The sequence below is a fragment of the Podarcis vaucheri genome (genome assembly GCF_965113315.1).
Source record: "Podarcis vaucheri genome assembly, chromosome: 2".
Lineage (NCBI taxonomy): Eukaryota > Metazoa > Chordata > Lepidosauria > Squamata > Lacertidae > Podarcis > Podarcis vaucheri.
The window spans coordinates 124,854,293-124,870,796 of record NC_138760.1 but is presented as its reverse complement, the minus strand read 5'-3'; the positions used below and the strand labels follow the sequence as shown (position 1 = coordinate 124,870,796).

The window sequence follows — 16,504 nt, the reverse complement described above, 5'->3', positions numbered from 1 at the left end:
CCGTTCAGCCTCACTGGGTTAATACCAAATTTCTGGTACTGTATTAGGAAAGAGAGAGGAAAACCTCTCTATGTCTACTCTGGAGCAAATGCTAGTCCTAACTCAGAGTAGACCCACTGAAGTTAAGGGACCTGAAAATCGATGAACAACTCTTATAGATAGACGGAAGAGGATTTACCGGTGCTCTACTCGACTATTTGGAGGACAAGTTATAACGATGTATAAAAGATGTATAAAAGCCATAGCAGAAATTGGTAATTGAGCAGGTGATGTGTAGGGAGAAGGGATGAATGTATTTTGAAATGATAGCTGTGAAACATTATTTTATTGGGAGCAGCAAATGAGAGAGAAAAATAGGGACATCGGGCGGGCGGGGGGTGGGAAGTCAACTTTCAAATTTGTACATATTGAATTTGTATTAATTTGGTGACAATTTGTTAAAAATTCTGGAGTATCAATAAAAATAATTGGCGGAAAAAAAGAAGTTAAGGGACCTGACTCAAGTTATCTGAACAGAAATGCTCAGGATTGCAATTTGAGGTGTGTTAAATTTCATTTATTACTCTCTTCCCATGAGGTGCCCCAAAGCAATCCACAATACAGTGGTACCTCGGGTTAAGTACTTAATTCGTTCCGGAGGTCTGTTCGTAACCTGAAACTGTTCTTAACCTGAAGCACCACTTTAGCTAATGGGGCCTCCTGTTGCTGCCGTGCTGCCGGAGCAAGATTTCTGTTCTCATCCTGAAGCAAAGTTCTTAACCTGAAGCACTATTTCCGGGTTAGCGGAGTCTGTAACCTGAAGCATATGTAACCCGAGGTACCACTGTATAATAAAAGCGTCTGTGGAATAGAGTGCCTCAGAAGGTGGAGGATTTTAAGCAGAGGTTGGATGGCCGCCTGTCATGAATGCTTGTGTTGAGATGTTTGACCTGCGTGGTGTTCCTAGAATACACAATCCTAGAATTGTAGAGTTAGAAGGGATCCCAGGGTCATCTAGTCCAACCCCCTGCAAGGCAGGGATCTTTTGCCCAACTTGAACCCTTCCAGTTCTAGGATTTCATGATTCTAGGAATATAAAAACAGTTAAAACCACTGCATGCACATACATAAAAGCAATTATTTTTTTAAACAAACTAAACTGCAACATCAAAAACTGTTCTAAAAACAATTAACATGCATACGCACCAGGTGTAGAAGTATATTAATATCACCCCACATCAGGTGCCTTTTACAGCAGCCCACACGAGTGGCGCTGTGGGTTAAACCACAGAGCCTAGGACTTGCCAATCAGAAGGTTGGCGGTTCGAATCCCTGTGACGGGGTGAGCTCCTGTTGCTGGGTCCCTGCTCCTGCCAACCTAGTAGTTCGAAAGCACATCAAAGTGCAAGTAGATAAATAGGTACCGCTCCGGCGGGAAGGTAAACGGCGTTTCCGTGCGCTGCTCTGGTTCGCCAGAAGCGGCTTAGTCATGCTGGCCACATAACCCGGAAGCTGTACGCCGGCTCCCTCGGCCAATAAAGCGAGATGAGCGCCGCAACCCCAGAGTCGGCCACGACTGGACCTAATGGTCAGGGGTCCCTTTACCTTTAACATTCAGAAATTCAACAGGGCCAGCTTTCACCCAGATCTTTCCTCTGACACGAAACTCACTCACTCTCATCCTAGTCTACTTTCCAGGGCTGTTGTGAGGATTAAGGCAGCAGGGCGGGAGCGGAGGAACAAGTCTTGAACCCCTTGGAAGAAAAGCAGGATATAAATATAGTGATTATTTTTGTAATGTGTTAAAATAAAAATTATTGGCGGTTGGGGTGGGGTGGGGAGAGTATTAAACCTGTTGAATGCTGTCCTGTTAAAACCACAGGAGCCCCGCCAGAGGGGGAAAATCTGCAGAATATTTCCTAAATCCTTTACAGTACTTTGTCTCTCCTATTATCATGCGAGCCAGCTCCCATTTCCTTTCAGCAGCTTTGCCAGGGTCACACACCGGGGTCTCTGGTTCCTTAAAAAACTCCAGCCGCATTTTTGGAGAGCATTTTTATTTATCAAAGCTGCTGCTTTTCAAGGTTGATATATAGGAATATTTCACATTGGCTGTATGTAAACCACTGAATGTAAATCCTTTGCTTTATGAACAAGCGGTATACAAATCTTGTTGAACAGATAAGAGTCCCTCTTTCCTTAATCCTCCCCCCCCCCTCTCTGGGAGGTCCTACAAAGGGTTAAATCTGAGAGATGCCCTTCCCCAAAATTTCCCCAGGTTTAAAAAAAAAAAAAAATTGTGAAAAGCGGGCGGGGCTGGTGGGAGGGACCAACCTGCTGAAGGAGCCCCTCCCTGTCTGGTCGCAGTCTATTCCATTCATTCCAGCAAACTGGGTGTTGGAGGGCGGCTGGAAGCGGTGGTGAGTTTGAACCCATTATCTGGGACTGGGTGGAAGCTGGGCCATTGGAACGCCCTGCCACTATATATATACATCTATATATCTCTATATACAGGCTCCATCCTTGAGATCAACCTTCCCCAACCTGGTTCCTTCCAAATGGGGATTTTTGCTGTTGTTGCTGCAACTACAACTCTCCTTGATGCTTAACTGTGCTGGCTAAGCCCAACGCATCTTATAAGTTCGCCAGGTTTGGGTGGAGGGGGCTGGCCACACAAGCCCTGGGGGTTGGATGGAGTCCATAAGATGCTGAGTCGGAGCATTGGCCCATTTGAGCTCCGCTTTGCCTACACGGGCTGGCAGCAGCTCTCCTCCTTGGAGATGCTGGGACCCTTTTGCGTGCGGAGCAGACGCTCCAGCACTGAGCTGTGACTGCCTTTTTAAGTTTCTAGTCCTCAGGGTTCCAAATGAAAGGCAGTTTAAACTGTAACAAAGGAATAATATAACAATAACAATTTATTATTTATACCCCGCCCATCTGGCTAGGTTTCCCCCAGCCCCTCTTGGAACCCAAAGAAGGATTGTGGGCTCGGGCCCCACGCTGGAGTCCTGCCTTTCAGGGGGGTTGGACTAGATGACCCTCGGGTCCCTTTCCCAACTTTGCAATTCTGTGATTTCTAAAGGTGCTTTGCTCTGACTCAGACCATGGCTCTGCCTAGCCCAATGTTGCGTAGACCTTCTGCATGCAAAGCAGCTCTTCTGTCGCTATGCCATGGCGCATTCCTCCAGCCCAAAGCAACTGGAAGTCGCCAGATGGGGAAAGGTGTTGTAAATTGTGCCTTTTACAAGTAAAAACCAGCTTGGCATGTGTTGTGTGTGAGGTCAGATCCCTAGACAAGGTGGCAATGGTTGAATAGAGCGGGCCTCTTATTGCCAGATGCAGTCTACCTTCTAAATACCAGTTTCTAGAAAGAAAGGTAAAAAAAAAATAAAACATTCCTTCCAGTAGCACCTTAAAGACCAACTAAGTTAGTTCTTGGTATGAGCTTTCGTGTGCATGCACACTTCTTCAGATACACGTGTGTATTTTTTTATTTTGACTATGGCAGACCAACACGGCTACCTATCTGTAACTACTGCCTCTTATTCCTCCCTCCGGAGAAGAAATTGCATTCCTGGATGAGGTGGCTTGCGGGTTGTTTTCAGTGCTAGTCCTACTCAAGAGTAGGCCTATTGAAATGAATTGACCTAGGTTGGAGGGTTTTGGTGGGGTTTTTTTTTTTTTGTATTTCTGTGAAGAGTTTCAAAAACAAACATTAACAGAGAAACCAATGGTGCAATGGCCCTTGTTGATAACTGTGCTGTTATCCAAAGGATCGGTGATTAAGTGGACAAGGAATGAAACATGGCTATACACTCAAATGGGTCTACTCTTGAGTAGGACTGGCACTGAATCTTGTCCTGGGTTTCCCCTCCTTTTAGTCCGACCCCAAATGATAATCCTTATTCTTATCCATCAGTCCTGTAATCCTCTCTGTTCTCTTCAGCTGAATTTTTAATTCCTGTTGCTTTCATTTTCTTATTTTAAAAAATATATATTTTAAAGTTTTCTATTAATAGTTAAATGCTTTTTTTAAAGTAACGCTTTGGACAGCAGCTGTGAAAACCATATGGAAAAGTGGGGTGTAAATTTAGTAATGATTTGATGGCTTGAATCGTTATTAATAATTGCCCGACCTTCACCGTAAAGTCCCAGGTAGGGTTACAACTAAAAATCAATATTAAAAACGATTTAAAACATCTTACAATTGCAAAAATAGAGTGGATCCTATATTAAAATTTGTTAGGTTAAAATCCTATATGTGTGTCCTGCTTAATATTTCAAAAATCTCTTAATTGGTGTACAGTTGGTGAATATTTAAGTTTATCTTTTGCCCTTCCTCCCAGAGCAGCCCAGTAATAAAACATCTTTAAAATAAAAAACCAAAAACATCTCCCAAATGATTCCAATACAGATGCAGACTGGGAAAGATCTCAAAAGGCCTATTAAAAAGCCTTTTTCTCCCTAGTCTGGGACTTCACTCTATTGAGATGTTTTTATTTGCTATCTATTACCACTTTTGCTATGTTTGGGTAGATTTTTTTTCATGTTGCAAGCTGTTAGTTATGGAAAGGTGGCCTACAACTAGAGAATTGTTGTTTAGTTGCGTCCAACTCTTCGTGACCCCCTGGACCAGAGCACGCCAGGCCCTCCCATCTTCCACTGCCTCCCGCAGTTTGGTCAAACTCATGCTGGTGGCTTCGAGAACTCTGTCCAACCATCTCGTCCTCTGTCGTCCCCTTCTCCTTGTGCCCTCCATCTTTCCCAACATCAGGGTCTTTTCCAGGGAGTCTTCTCTTCTCATAAGGTGGCCAAAGTATTGGAGCCTCAGCTTCAGGGTCTGTCCTTCCAGTGAACACTCAGGGCTGATTTCCTTCAGAATGGAGAGGTTTGATCTTCTTGCAGTCCATGGGACTCTCAAGAGTCTCCTCCAGCACCAGAATTCAAAAGCATCCATTCTTCGGCAATCAGCCTTCTTTATGGTCCAGCTCTCACTTCCATACATCACTACAATAATAATAATAATAATAATAATTAATTTCCCCAGCCACTCTACTGGGAAAATCATAGCTTTAACTATACGGACCTTTGTTGGCAAGGTGATGTCTCTGCTTTTTAAGATGCTGTCTAGGTTTGTCATTCCTTTTCTCCCAAGAAGCAGGCGTCTTTTAATTTCGTGGCTGCTGTCACCATCTGCAGTGATCATGGAGCCCAATAAAGAAAAATCTCTCACTGCCTCCATTTCTTCCCCTTCTATTTGCCAGGAGGTGATGGGCCCAGTGGCCATGATCTTCGTTTTTTTAATGTTGAGCTTCAGACCATATTTTGCGCTCTCCTCTTTCACCCTCATTAAAAGGTTCTTTAATTCCTCCTCACTTTCTGCCATCAAGGTTGTGTCATCTGCATATCTGTGGTTGTTGATATTTCTTCCAGCAATCTTAATTCTGGCTTGGAGAAGCGGGGATATAAAAACACATAAGAGCAAATAAAACAGGGTTAAAAAATTATTTATTGCATTTATATACTGTTTGTATCCTTCCTTTGTGCTCACAGATATTTGGGGTGGGGTGGGGGTTAAAGAGAGGTCTCCCTCCAACCTAATTCTGCTTGCCACAGCCCTGTTTGGTAGGTTAGGCCGAGCTGGGGGTATCAACTATTTTGTTTTATTTATTATTATTATTATTATTATTATTATTATTATTATTATTATTATTATTATTATACTTGAGTCCCACCTTTCGTCCAATGAACTCAAGGCGGTGTGCAAAGCAAATATTAAACCAGGGAAAAATTAGTCACAAAAATGTTTCGTTTGTTTATTGATTAATTGAATTTATATACCGCCCTATACCCCGGGGTCTCAGGGCGGTTCACTGAATAAAATCAAGATATAAAACCAGAAAACATCTAATAAAAATAAAAACAGCAACCCAAACCCCCCCCACAAAAAAAACACATTTTAAAAGGGCATAGGATGTTGTTGTTGTTTTGTAATGTGTTTTGAAAAGCAGCATGCTTACATGATAAACGTGTGCTTAGCAACATGGATCTGATACAGATTTTTTTTTATTTAGTAAATAAATTGCACACTGCGTCATTGTAAAAAAAACAACCCTCAAAGCAGTAATAAATATATATACCACTCTTCATCGAAAGATCTCACCGTATGATTAGAACAGCGCTGTTGCTTTTTTAAAGCTTTTCACTCTTCAAATTTATTTTTAAAAATCAGTTAAGTTGTAAGATGTAAAGGCAGCAGGGATTTTTTTTCCTTTTTAGAAAAATTCCTCACCTGTGCTACTACAGCCATTTCCATGTCAACACCTGTCCTGAAGAGACCTCTTGCAAAAGCATTCAGACTGGCTTTGTGTCAGTCCTGGCGGGGACAATGGCAGTGTACTTGAGACAAAAGATTGCCCTCCCAAATCTATTTAAAGCAAAGTGATAAAATGGGATTTGCCCATCTCTGCCCTGGAGGCACCTTCCATTCCTGAAAGGGCTCAGAACAGCTTTTCTCAATCTTTGGCTAGCCAACATCTGTCTTAAAAACAACACAGGAAGTCTGAGAAGGGGGGGGCACTAGCCTTAATGGTTCTTAAAGTTGGGGGGGTACCCGTGGAAAGTGGGGTGGGAAGTAAATAAAACAAAAGGAAAAAAATATGTATTTGAATTTTATGTGAGTTTGTGGAAATTTAATTATATATATATATAAAAAACAAGTGTGTGTGTGTGTGTGTGTGTGTGTGTGTATAAAATCAAATTCCTGGATTAGGTCCACTGCCCTACACATTTAAAGCAAAATAAAAAAATTCCTTCCAGTAGCACCTTAAAGACCAACTAAGTTAGTTCTTGGAATGAGCTTTCGTGTGCATGCACACGAAAGCTCATTCCAAGAACTAACTTAGTTGGTCTTTAAGGTGCTACCGGAAGGAATTTTTTTATTTTGACTATGGCATACCAACACGGCTACCTATCTGTAACATTTAAAGCAGTATCATACCACTTTAAACCCTCATAGTTCCCTCTCCCCCCCAAAAAAATAAATAAATCCTGGAGAACTGCATTTTGGTAAGAGTGCTGAGCGCTGCTAGGAGACACATGCACCCATTCCTCTCGGAGAGCTATAATTCCCACAGTGGTTTAACAACAAATCCCTCTTCCCAGAGAACTCTGGGAATTGAGGGGAACGGGGGTCTCCTGACATCTCTCGGCACCCTTCACATACTACAACTCCCAGTGTTATGTCGGGGAAACCTGGACTGTTTAAAGTGGAATGATGCTGTTTCGAATGCGCAGTGCCTAGGAGCCAACTCCTAGGAGTTTTGGGGGCTCCGGCCTCCCCCCAGTGGAATATTTGAGGGGGCCAGCCTCTCCCAAAAGTTGATGGGCATTGCCATGAGAATGGTGTGCGTGCACCATGTCATGTGATTGATTGTGTGGGGTGAGCCTTAACCGGCCTCCCAATATTTCATTCATATTGCCCCCCCCCCCAGTGTGGTGCAAATGGGGCCTAAATGTTTGAGGCTCGATGGCGTATTTGTTTAAATGTGGAAGTTTGAAAACCAGGTTTAGCCGGAAGAATCCTGGGAAGGGGATTTGGAAGCAAGGTCTAGGGGCAAGGAGTGGGAACACCTCTGGCCCTCTGCACCTTGTTGGCTGAACTGCAACCTGCTGGGGGCCACATAGACGGGGCCAGGGGCCACAGCTGACAAAGTCACTGGTGTGTCCGTTTTCCCCCTCAGTATAGCAGGTTAATTCCAGCAAAGATGCTTTAACAGGGTCCCAGTTTTCATCAGAGAAATGTTAGAGGGTATGCAGGCTTGGGGAAAGTTTCCCAAGGGCCGTGTAGAGGGGCTTGGAGGGCCACATTTGGTCCCTAGGCTGAGCAATATAGGAAGTTGCCTCATACTGAGACACCACATTCTTGTCTACACCAGGGTTTTCCAAACTTGGGGCTCCTGCTGTTTTTTGGAGGGGGACTACAGCTCCTATCATCCCTAGCTAGCAAGACCAGAAGTCATGGATGATGGGAACTGTAGTCCAAAAACAGCGGGAGACCTAAATTTTGGAAGCACTGGCCTACACTGACTGGCAGTGGCCCCTCAAAGTGTCAAGCAGGGGAAATTCCCAGCCCTGGATGCCAGGATTGAACCCGGGATCTTAGGCCTGCAGAGCAGCTGCTCTGTTGCTGAGCTCAGTCCCGTCTCCAGAAGCTGCCTTATCCCAAATCAGCTTTAGTCAGTCTAGTTCAGTTCTGTCTACCCTGGTTGGCAGTACTTTAGGCAGGGGCTTTTCCTAGCCCATCCTGGAATTGAACCTGGGAACAGCAGGATGCAGAGCAGGTGCTCTACCATTGAGGTTACAGCCTATGACCTAGGTCATAAAATTGTAGAGTTGGAAGGGACCCAAAGGTCATCTTGTCCAACCCAGAATCATCAGGCATCCGCACATGACTCAACATGAATCTCAGCTAAGGAATCCATGGCTAAGGCTTCCAACCACCGCTTTAAAACCTCCAAGGACTGGAAACAACACGGCACCAGCAATTTAGTTCAAAGAAATATGAGAATAAGTGATATCTGAGAAAAAGATAAATTTTGGAATAACATTATGTCTAAATTAAGTATTTAAGTATTTGATAAAAATATTTAAAGTCGGAGACATAATATTTGAAAATCACAGAATAGGAGTTGAAGCAAGGTGATAAATTGCTGTTGATAATTTTATAATTGGGAACGCAGGAATGGGAGATGTGAGGAAGTCCAAAAAGTTAAGAAAACATGGTTGTTGGATATTTGATCTTGTTGTATGTTTTCTATTATATGTTACTCTTTTTGCTTTTTTCTGTTTTTCTTTGTTTGTTGTATTTGGGTGATGGTTTTATATATGTTTGGTGAATTGAATGTTTAAAATCTTTAATAAATATCTTTTTTAAAAAAAATAAAACCTCCAAGGAAGAGCAAAGGAGTAAGAAAGACAGCTTCTTGTATTCCCTGCAGAAGTTTTTAATTTGTAGCAATTGAGCATGAATGTTGTGCATCTCCTGGCCCAGCCCAGTGTGAGGTTTAGCAGCAAAAGCGTAGCAAAAGACTTTGCAAAGAGAGCGAGAGGAGATTCTCTATCTGTCTCTCTCTCTGTGTGTCTTGCAAGTTTTGCCTTTTCCAGATCTGTCAGCAAGGTGCAGTGCGAAATTTCCTAGTGCTCAGAAGACCTGGGAAGTGGCTGTTGGCATGTGGGTTTCTGTTCCTTCTGACATCCCTGTTTTGTGTTCTCTTTCAGGAAAGAAGCCTTTGAAAACAAAACAAAAAAGTTGCTTGCAAGCTGTCCCGGTTCTTCAGCGACAAAACTGCAGGCCGCGAAACCCTTGCACGGCTTTTCAAGTCTTGCCCGGGGAGTTGGGAGCAGCTGCACGGAAGTTGCCATTTTTTGCCATTCTTTTGCTGCGCGCTTCAATACTTCCAGCCGGCAGAGCTAAAATGGCCGCCACACGCCGCTGGAGAGCCGAAGCTGAGCGCACCCGGCTCCGGGAGGACCCCAAAGGTCTCAAATCGGGGGCCGGCGAGGCAGGAACCCCCGAAAGCCCCTCGGCAAGCCGTTCGGCAGACGCCGGGGGATACGTGGTGCGCCAAGAGAGCCAGCCGAGACTAGGGAGCAGCGGTCACTATCAGTGGGAGACCGAGTTCCAGGAGTTTCTGGAAGGTTCCGTCTGGGAGGAGCAGACCCCGGAGGAGCTGGCCTTGCGGGCTGACACCCGGGGCTTCCTGGCCTCCTTTGAGCAGGTGGCCGTGGCCTGCCACTGGCCCAGGAGGGAGTGGGTGACCCGGCTGCTGCCGGCCCTGGGCGAGGAAGCGGAGAAGGCCTTCATCAGCCTGGACCCCCAGGACCGTGGAGACTTCCAGAAGGTCAAGGCGGCCATCTTGAAGCGCGAGGCCCTGGCACGTGAGAAGAAGCACCAGGAGTTCCGCCGCTTTTGCTACCAGGAGGCCAACGGGCCCCGGGAAGTCCTTGCACGGCTCCAGGAGCTGTGCCAACAGTGGCTGAACACGGAGAGGAGCAGCAAGGAGCAGATCTTGGAGGCCTTGCTCCTGGAGCAGTTCCTCAACGTCCTGCCGAAGGAAATGTACCACTGGGTCAAGGAGCGTGTGCCGGAGAGCTGCTTGCAGGCCGTGGCACTGGCGGAAGATTTCCTGAGGAGGTTGCAAGCGGCCGAAAGGGGGGAAGAACCAGTAAGAAGCTTGCATTCCTTTTTTCCCCCAGGCTTGCAAGCAGCTCCTAGCCAGCAAATGGTTGCAAAAGTCAAATATCCCAGCAGTGCAAGCAACCAAAGCCAATGCCTTCAACTTCGCTTTTGCTTTTTTTGGCGAAATAGAAGGACGCACTAGGGTCATCTCGCTGAACCCTGTGCAATGCAGGATTATTTTTTTGTCCAACCCCCAATTTCCAGTTCAAGCTGAGCGAGCCTCTGGGGCCTAATAATAATAATAATAATAATAATAATAATAATAATAATTTATTATTTATGCCCCGCTCATCTGGCCGGGTTTGACTCTGGGCAGCTTCCAACCAAATATTAAAAACAATACAGCATCAGACATTAAAAACTTCCCTAAACAGGGCTGCCTTCAGTTGTCTTTTAAAAGTAAAATAGTTGTTTATTGCCTTGACATCTGCTGGGAGGGAGTTCCACAGGGCAGGCACCACTGCCGAGAAGGCCCTTTGCTCTCAGAAATCTGCTCTCAGTCCAAACCTTTTACATCTTTGTAGCTGGGTTGTTTTCAGTTTCTTATCTCATTGTCTCTGGCCTGTAGTTTGCTCCAATTAAAGCCCAATTAACAGGATAACCTGTGCTTCCAGGAACGGGATGGGGGAGGGGGTTTTGTGGCTTCCAGAATACTCCATAAACCCAGTGCCTTTGCCTGCCCTTGCATTCCAATGGGAAGCAAGTGCCAGACCGCCAGGCAAACTGCGGGTGAGAGCTTGGTCCCTCTTCCAACCAAAGAGGAAAACAGATAATGAAATTCCCCCATCATTATCTGATTATCTCCATCTGTCTCTCTTACGCAGTGTTGGGAGAAACTCCATTCAAGGAGCACCGGAAACAAGAAGCCAAAATTGAATACATTCAGTGCCTTACCTAAAGAGCTGCTTCTAGTTTATTATTATTACATGTTTCTCCTCTTTACCCTGACAACAGCCCTGTGAGGTAGCTCAGGCTAGAGAGAATGGTGACTGCGCCCAAGGTCTCCTGGTGTGTTTCATGGCAGAGTAGGGATTCGAACCCTGATCTCTCAGGTCATAATCCAGAGCTCTAACCATTGCACCACACTGGTGACTTGAGCACTTTGCCTTCTGTTCCTTTTCCTCCACTCCTCAGTGGTCTCCCTTTTTTCTGCTCTTTATTTTTCCCCAGGAGCAGGAAGAGCCTGCAGATCTTCGCAAGAAGCAGGAAGTTCCGCTGGAAACAGTGCCGCTGCAAACTTTGGCTACGAGGGAGGTCCAAGGGGAGCCCAGTTCATCATCACGCAAGACTTACACAGGTAAGCAGGGCTCTTAGTTTTGCCTGGAATTAGCGGTAGGAAGAGGAGATCCAGTGTGGAGCAGTGTTGATGTTGTTTTAATCAATTTTATTCAAGGTTTTCAACATACGCTACAATAAAAGCCAAACAAAGCCAATAGAGAGCAAAATAAAAAAAAAGGATAGAGGAAACACCCGCACACAAACAAAATTTTAAATTCTATCAACCAGCTGTGAGGCTTATGTTGCAGCCAGCTTGTGTTAAAATTTTCAGTTTCAAATAAAGAGGAGTACAGTGGTGCCTCGCAAGACGAAATTAATTCGTTCTGCGAGTTTTTTCGTCTTGCGAATTTTTCGTCTTGCGAAACACGGTTTCGCATAGGAATGCATTGAAAATCAATTAATGCGTTCCTGTGGTCAAAAAAAGTCCAAACAAAGCCAAATTTGGTACAAAAAGAGTTTATTAAGTGCTCTTTAAAGTCACACATACTGTAAAGAGCATTTCAAAAATTGAAGGAACAATAATTTAAGTTTCTAAACATGACAGAAAAGCATTTAAAAATCACCAAAGTGTACTGTACATACATTTTCTAAGACTCTGGGGGACAACTCGAAGAAGGTTCCTCTTCCACTCTTTGCTTCTTGCTGAAGAACCTGTCCATGGTCTGCTGCTTCATCTGCCTTTTCAGCACCTCCCTGAAAGACGACATGACCCTCGTATCAAAAGTGTTCACAAGGTCACGTGCCACGTGCTTCTCAGGGTGGTGCCGCTGTGCAAAAGCCTGCACATCTTTCCACTTCTGGCAAATGTCCCTCAGTTCTTTGGAGGACAGCCGTTCCTCAGTTGCTTCCTCCTCTTCCAGCGAGGCCTGCTCCTGCGCAACCTCTGCCTGCAGTTCTACCAGCTCCTGGGTGGTCAGCTCGTGGTCGTGCTCCTCCACCAGCTCACTGATGTCCTCCTCTGTGACCTCCAGGCCCATGGTCCTCCCCAAGGCAACAATGTCCTGCACCACTGTTGACTCTGGTGCATCAGAGTCACTTGGTGCCACACAGTCCGGCCACAGGCTGCGCCAAACGCAGTTCAAATTTCTCTGGCTGAACCCGTCCCAGGCCGTGGTGATCATCTTCAAGCAGGTGACGATGTCGAAGTGGTCCTTCCAGAATTCCCGCAGGGTGATGTTAGTGCAATCAGTCACCTCGAAGCATCGCCTGAAAAGCTCCTTGGTGTAGAGTTTTTTGAAATTGCCGATGAGCTGCTGATCCATCGGCTGGAGCAGTGGCGTCATGTTAGGCGGCAGGAACATGATGTTGATGAAGCTGAACTCCTCCAACAAGTCCTCCTCAAGGCCTTTAGGATGAGCATTGTCCATCAGAAGCAAAGCCTTCAGCGGCAGGTCGTTGTCCAGCAGGTACTGTTTGACAGCAGGGCCAAAAGCAAGATTGACCCAGTCCACAAACAGCACACGTGTGACCCAAGCCTTACTGTTGGATCGCCACATGACACTCAGCCGCTCCTTGTCGACCTTGTGTTTCTTGAAGGCCCGTGGGTTCTCCGAGTGGTACACCAGCAGGGGCTTGATCTTCAGGTCGCCACTTGCGTTGGCACAGAAGAGCAGGGTCAGACGGTCCTTCATGGGCTTGTGGCCAGGCAACTCGGCCTCCTCCTGAGTTATGAAAGTCCTTTTGGGCATCCTCTTCCAAAACAGCCCGGTCTCGTCGCAGTTGAAGACCTGCTGTGGAACGTAGCCCTCCGTCGTCACAACCTCCAGGAACTCCGCTGCAAAGTCTTCAGCCGCAGGAACATCAGAACTGGCAGCCTCTCCATGCCTGACCACGCTGTGGATTCCAGATCTCGTCTTGAACCGGTCAAACCAGCCTCTGCTTGCCTTGAAGACTTCTGGCTCGCCTGAGGTTCCTGGCTGTTGCCGGACGAGGTCTGCGTGCAAGGCCTTGGCCTTCTCACAAATGACGGCCTCAGTCACTGTGTCCCTTGCACGCTGCTTCTCTTCTAACCAGATGAGCAGCAACTTCTCCACCTCCTCCAGAACAGCTGGGCGGTTCTTCACGATCCTGGTGACTCCCTTGGCTGCATCAGTCGCAAGGATCTTCTCCCTCATCTTCAGGATGGTCCCGATGGTCGATGGATTCCTCCCGTACTCCCTGGCGAGGTCTGTCACACGCATTCCACCGTCGTGCTTCCGGATGATCTCCTTCTTCATTTCCAGCGTAACCTTCTCCTTCTTCCTCTCGCCGGCCTCTGCAGCAGCAGTCTTCTTGGGCCCCATGGCAGCACAGCTCCTACCTTCGCAACCCCCCCCCAAAAAAAAACAACAGTGCTTCACATCCAAAAAATTCAAAAGCACCAAACCTCCCAGAAAACACACAAGCTTCCAGATTCTTGCAAACCCCTTCTCAACAATTCCCTGACCCCCCCCAGCCACCCACCACACAGAAATCCAAACCCAGAAATCTTTTTTTTTAACAACAGCAGAGTGCCCCAATGGTCACAAAAAATCATAAAAATGCAGAAAACACACACACAAGCTTCCAGATTCTTGCAAACCCCTCCCCAACACCAAGTCCTTGAATTCCAAACACCCCAACCCAAAATCCAAAAACCCCCCAAAAAGTTTTCAAAGTTTAACTTACCAAATGGCTGCAAAAGAAGTTTTGGAAAAGCTTCAAAAATCACCAAAGTCTTCAAAAACCTCAAAAAAGGCTACCACACCGCGTGCTATGAGTTGCTCCTCGAAGTCAAGTCGCAACTGCACCTCTTCAAGCAATGCACCCTGGGTATTAACGGTTTTAAGAAAAAGGAAACAAACTTGCAAGGCGTTTTCATCTTGCGAAGCAAGCCCATAGGGAAATTCGTCTTGCGAAGCAACTCAAAAAACGAAAAACTCTTTCGTCTGGTGAGTTTTTCGTCTTGCGAGGCATTCGTCTTGCGAGGCACCACTGTATATTGATTGGTGTGTGTAGTTAACACATAACATTTTTGACAGGAAATGAGCTAGAGACAACCACCTGATCTTTATAAAAACTACTGTTTATTGATGCTTGTGTTTAGTTTCCCCCCCTCTTCTCCCCTCATCCCTTTTTTTCCTTTTGTGCCCTGTCATTTCAGATTGTATGCTTGTGGGCAGGGATGGTCATGTCGCAATTGGTTGTATGCAAGGCACTCTGGGAGTATTTTTGAGTGGGTTAAAAATGCTCTAAATAAAAAGCTTTTGGCTCCGGCCCTAACCACTACTCATATTTGGCCCTCAAATGGTTGCCCATAAGGCAATGCGGCCCCCGGGGCTGTAAAGGGCTCCCCATCCCTACCTAAAAGAAAGTCCTAGTTCTCTAGTTCTGAATGAAAGGCTTAATAGGACTCTCACCTTTTTGCCGCTCTTCTCCAACTCTGCACCCTTCCAAAAAAGGAGATTCCGACTAAACATACGGAAAATCTTTTTGACAGGAAGAGCCATTTGACAGTAGAACGGTCCGCCTCAGGAGATGGTGGACTCTCCTTCCTTGGAGGTTTTTAAGCAGAGGTTGGATGGCCATCTGTCATGGATGCTGCAATGCGCTCTACGTGGGGCTGCTGACCCGGAAACTACCATTAATCCAGAATGCGGCAGCTGGACTGGTGACTGGGAGTGGTATACGTCAGGCACCCCCAAACACGGCCCTCCAGATGTTTTGGGACTACAACTTCCATCATTCCTTTTTTTTTTTTTTTTACAACTTCCATCATTCCTAGCTAACAGGACCAGTGGTCAGGGATGATGGGAATTGTAGTCCCAAAACAACTGGAGGGCCGTGTTTGGGGATGCTTGGTATAAGCAATAAATTGTTTTAATTTCTTTATTGCTTGCTGAGGTTCCTGCATTGCAGGGGTAAGACTAGATGACTCGCGGGTTCCCTTCCAACTCCACAACTGTATGATTCTACACTTTGTCTTTCTGGTAGGTTATGGGCAGGCCGGCGTGGCAAGGAAGAAGAAGACCTTCCAGTGGGGCCGCTACGGGGAAGTGAAGCTGCGAGCCCGGTTTCCCGGAAGAGCAAATGCAGTCCTCCCTTCCCGCTGGAAGCAGGCCGGAGGCACGCAGGAGCAGCGCCGCTCGGATAGGCTGAAGCGAGCCCAGTTGCCGAACGTGGCCGAGGCGCCTCCCTCACCGCCTCCTCCTCCTCCTCCATCTCCTCCTCCTCCTCGGGATATCAAGCCCAAGCTCAAGAAGCCCTCCCCCCCTCCAGACGCCGCCCCCAAGAGCCAGATCAAGATGTGCCCCGAATGCGGCCGGGGCTTCAACGGCTTGGCGACCTTCAACCGCCACCATATGCTCCACACTGGGGAGAAGCGCTACGAGTGCTGCTTCTGCGGCAAGGGCTTCTGCTGGCGCTCGGATCTGGTCCGGCACGAGTGCCAGCACACCGGGAAGAAGCCCCACGAGTGCCCCTTCTGCGGGGAGGGCTTCGACCGCAAGTGGCAGCGAGAGAAGCATGAGCAGATCCACACCAAGAGCAAGGCGAAGCTGTGAGCGGCCTGCGACTTGGCGGGAGGGAATTAGGAACAGGGGTGGGAGCGTTGCTGGGTTAAATCTCTCTGGGGCAGAACTGGAGAAGGGGGCTTCTCGTTGCCAACCCTGGCCCCTTCCAGATCTTCTGGACCACAATTCCTGGTGGGATTTGTGGTCCAGAACATCCCAGCTTCCAAAGTCTGCCTCAGACAGGACCTGCAGTCTCGTTCCAGCTCCTTCCGCTTCTTGCCAACAATGTGTGTTGTTTTTCTGGCCATCTGAGTGCATCTCCTGGTTTCGGCAGCCTATGTGTAGGAGGCAGCCGTGCCCAAATGGATCAGGGATGATTCAACCCGTCGTGTGGGGCCACCCACCCCCCCAAAAAACCCAGCCACCATCCAGCCAAAATGAGTTCTTTTCGAAATTCCTCTTAAAGCATGTGTTTCTTCTACATGTAAACATCCTGCATCGCTTGGCAGGATGTCCCGCCCCTCTTGTTATTTCTTCC

At 46.8% G+C, this 16,504-nt stretch overlaps 1 protein-coding gene and 1 pseudogene across 3 annotated transcripts; one reads left to right on the top strand and one right to left on the bottom strand.

Moving 5' to 3' along the window:
- The first annotated feature begins 2,308 nt into the window (after positions 1–2,308).
- LOC309524850 (uncharacterized protein) lies at positions 2,309–16,041 on the top strand. Of its 2 annotated transcripts, XM_082209976.1 has the most exons (4): positions 2,309–2,399; positions 9,259–10,205; positions 11,390–11,516; positions 15,449–16,041. In XM_082209976.1, the coding sequence occupies exons 2-4, from the start codon at positions 9,456–9,458 to the stop codon at positions 16,015–16,017; spliced, it is 1,446 nt and encodes a 481-aa protein (XP_082066102.1). In that variant the 5' UTR covers positions 2,309–2,399; positions 9,259–9,455; the 3' UTR covers positions 16,018–16,041. The 2 variants fall into 2 exon arrangements, with proteins under 2 accessions (XP_082066102.1, XP_082066101.1); XM_082209975.1 differs by lacking the exon at positions 2,309–2,399 and having other exon boundaries at positions 9,027–10,205.
- LOC309527538 (tigger transposable element-derived protein 1 pseudogene) lies at positions 12,576–14,416 on the bottom strand (annotated as a pseudogene). Its single transcript, XR_014224677.1, has 3 exons — positions 14,144–14,416; positions 12,741–13,796; positions 12,576–12,589 (listed from the first exon to the last, which is right to left on the bottom strand). The product of XR_014224677.1 is annotated as a tigger transposable element-derived protein 1 pseudogene (transcript).
- Positions 16,042–16,504: the final 463 nt, after the last annotated feature.

Coding starts and splice junctions, on each gene's coding strand:
- LOC309524850 (XM_082209975.1), top strand. CDS start 9,210: ATGTGGGTTTCTGTTCCTTCTGACATCCCTGTTTTGTGTTCTCTTTCA. Junction 10,206..11,389: donor CCGAAAGGGGGGAAGAACCA/GTAAGAAGCTTG, acceptor ATTTTTCCCCAG/GAGCAGGAAGAGCCTGCAGA. Junction 11,517..15,448: donor ATCACGCAAGACTTACACAG/GTAAGCAGGGCT, acceptor TCTTTCTGGTAG/GTTATGGGCAGGCCGGCGTG.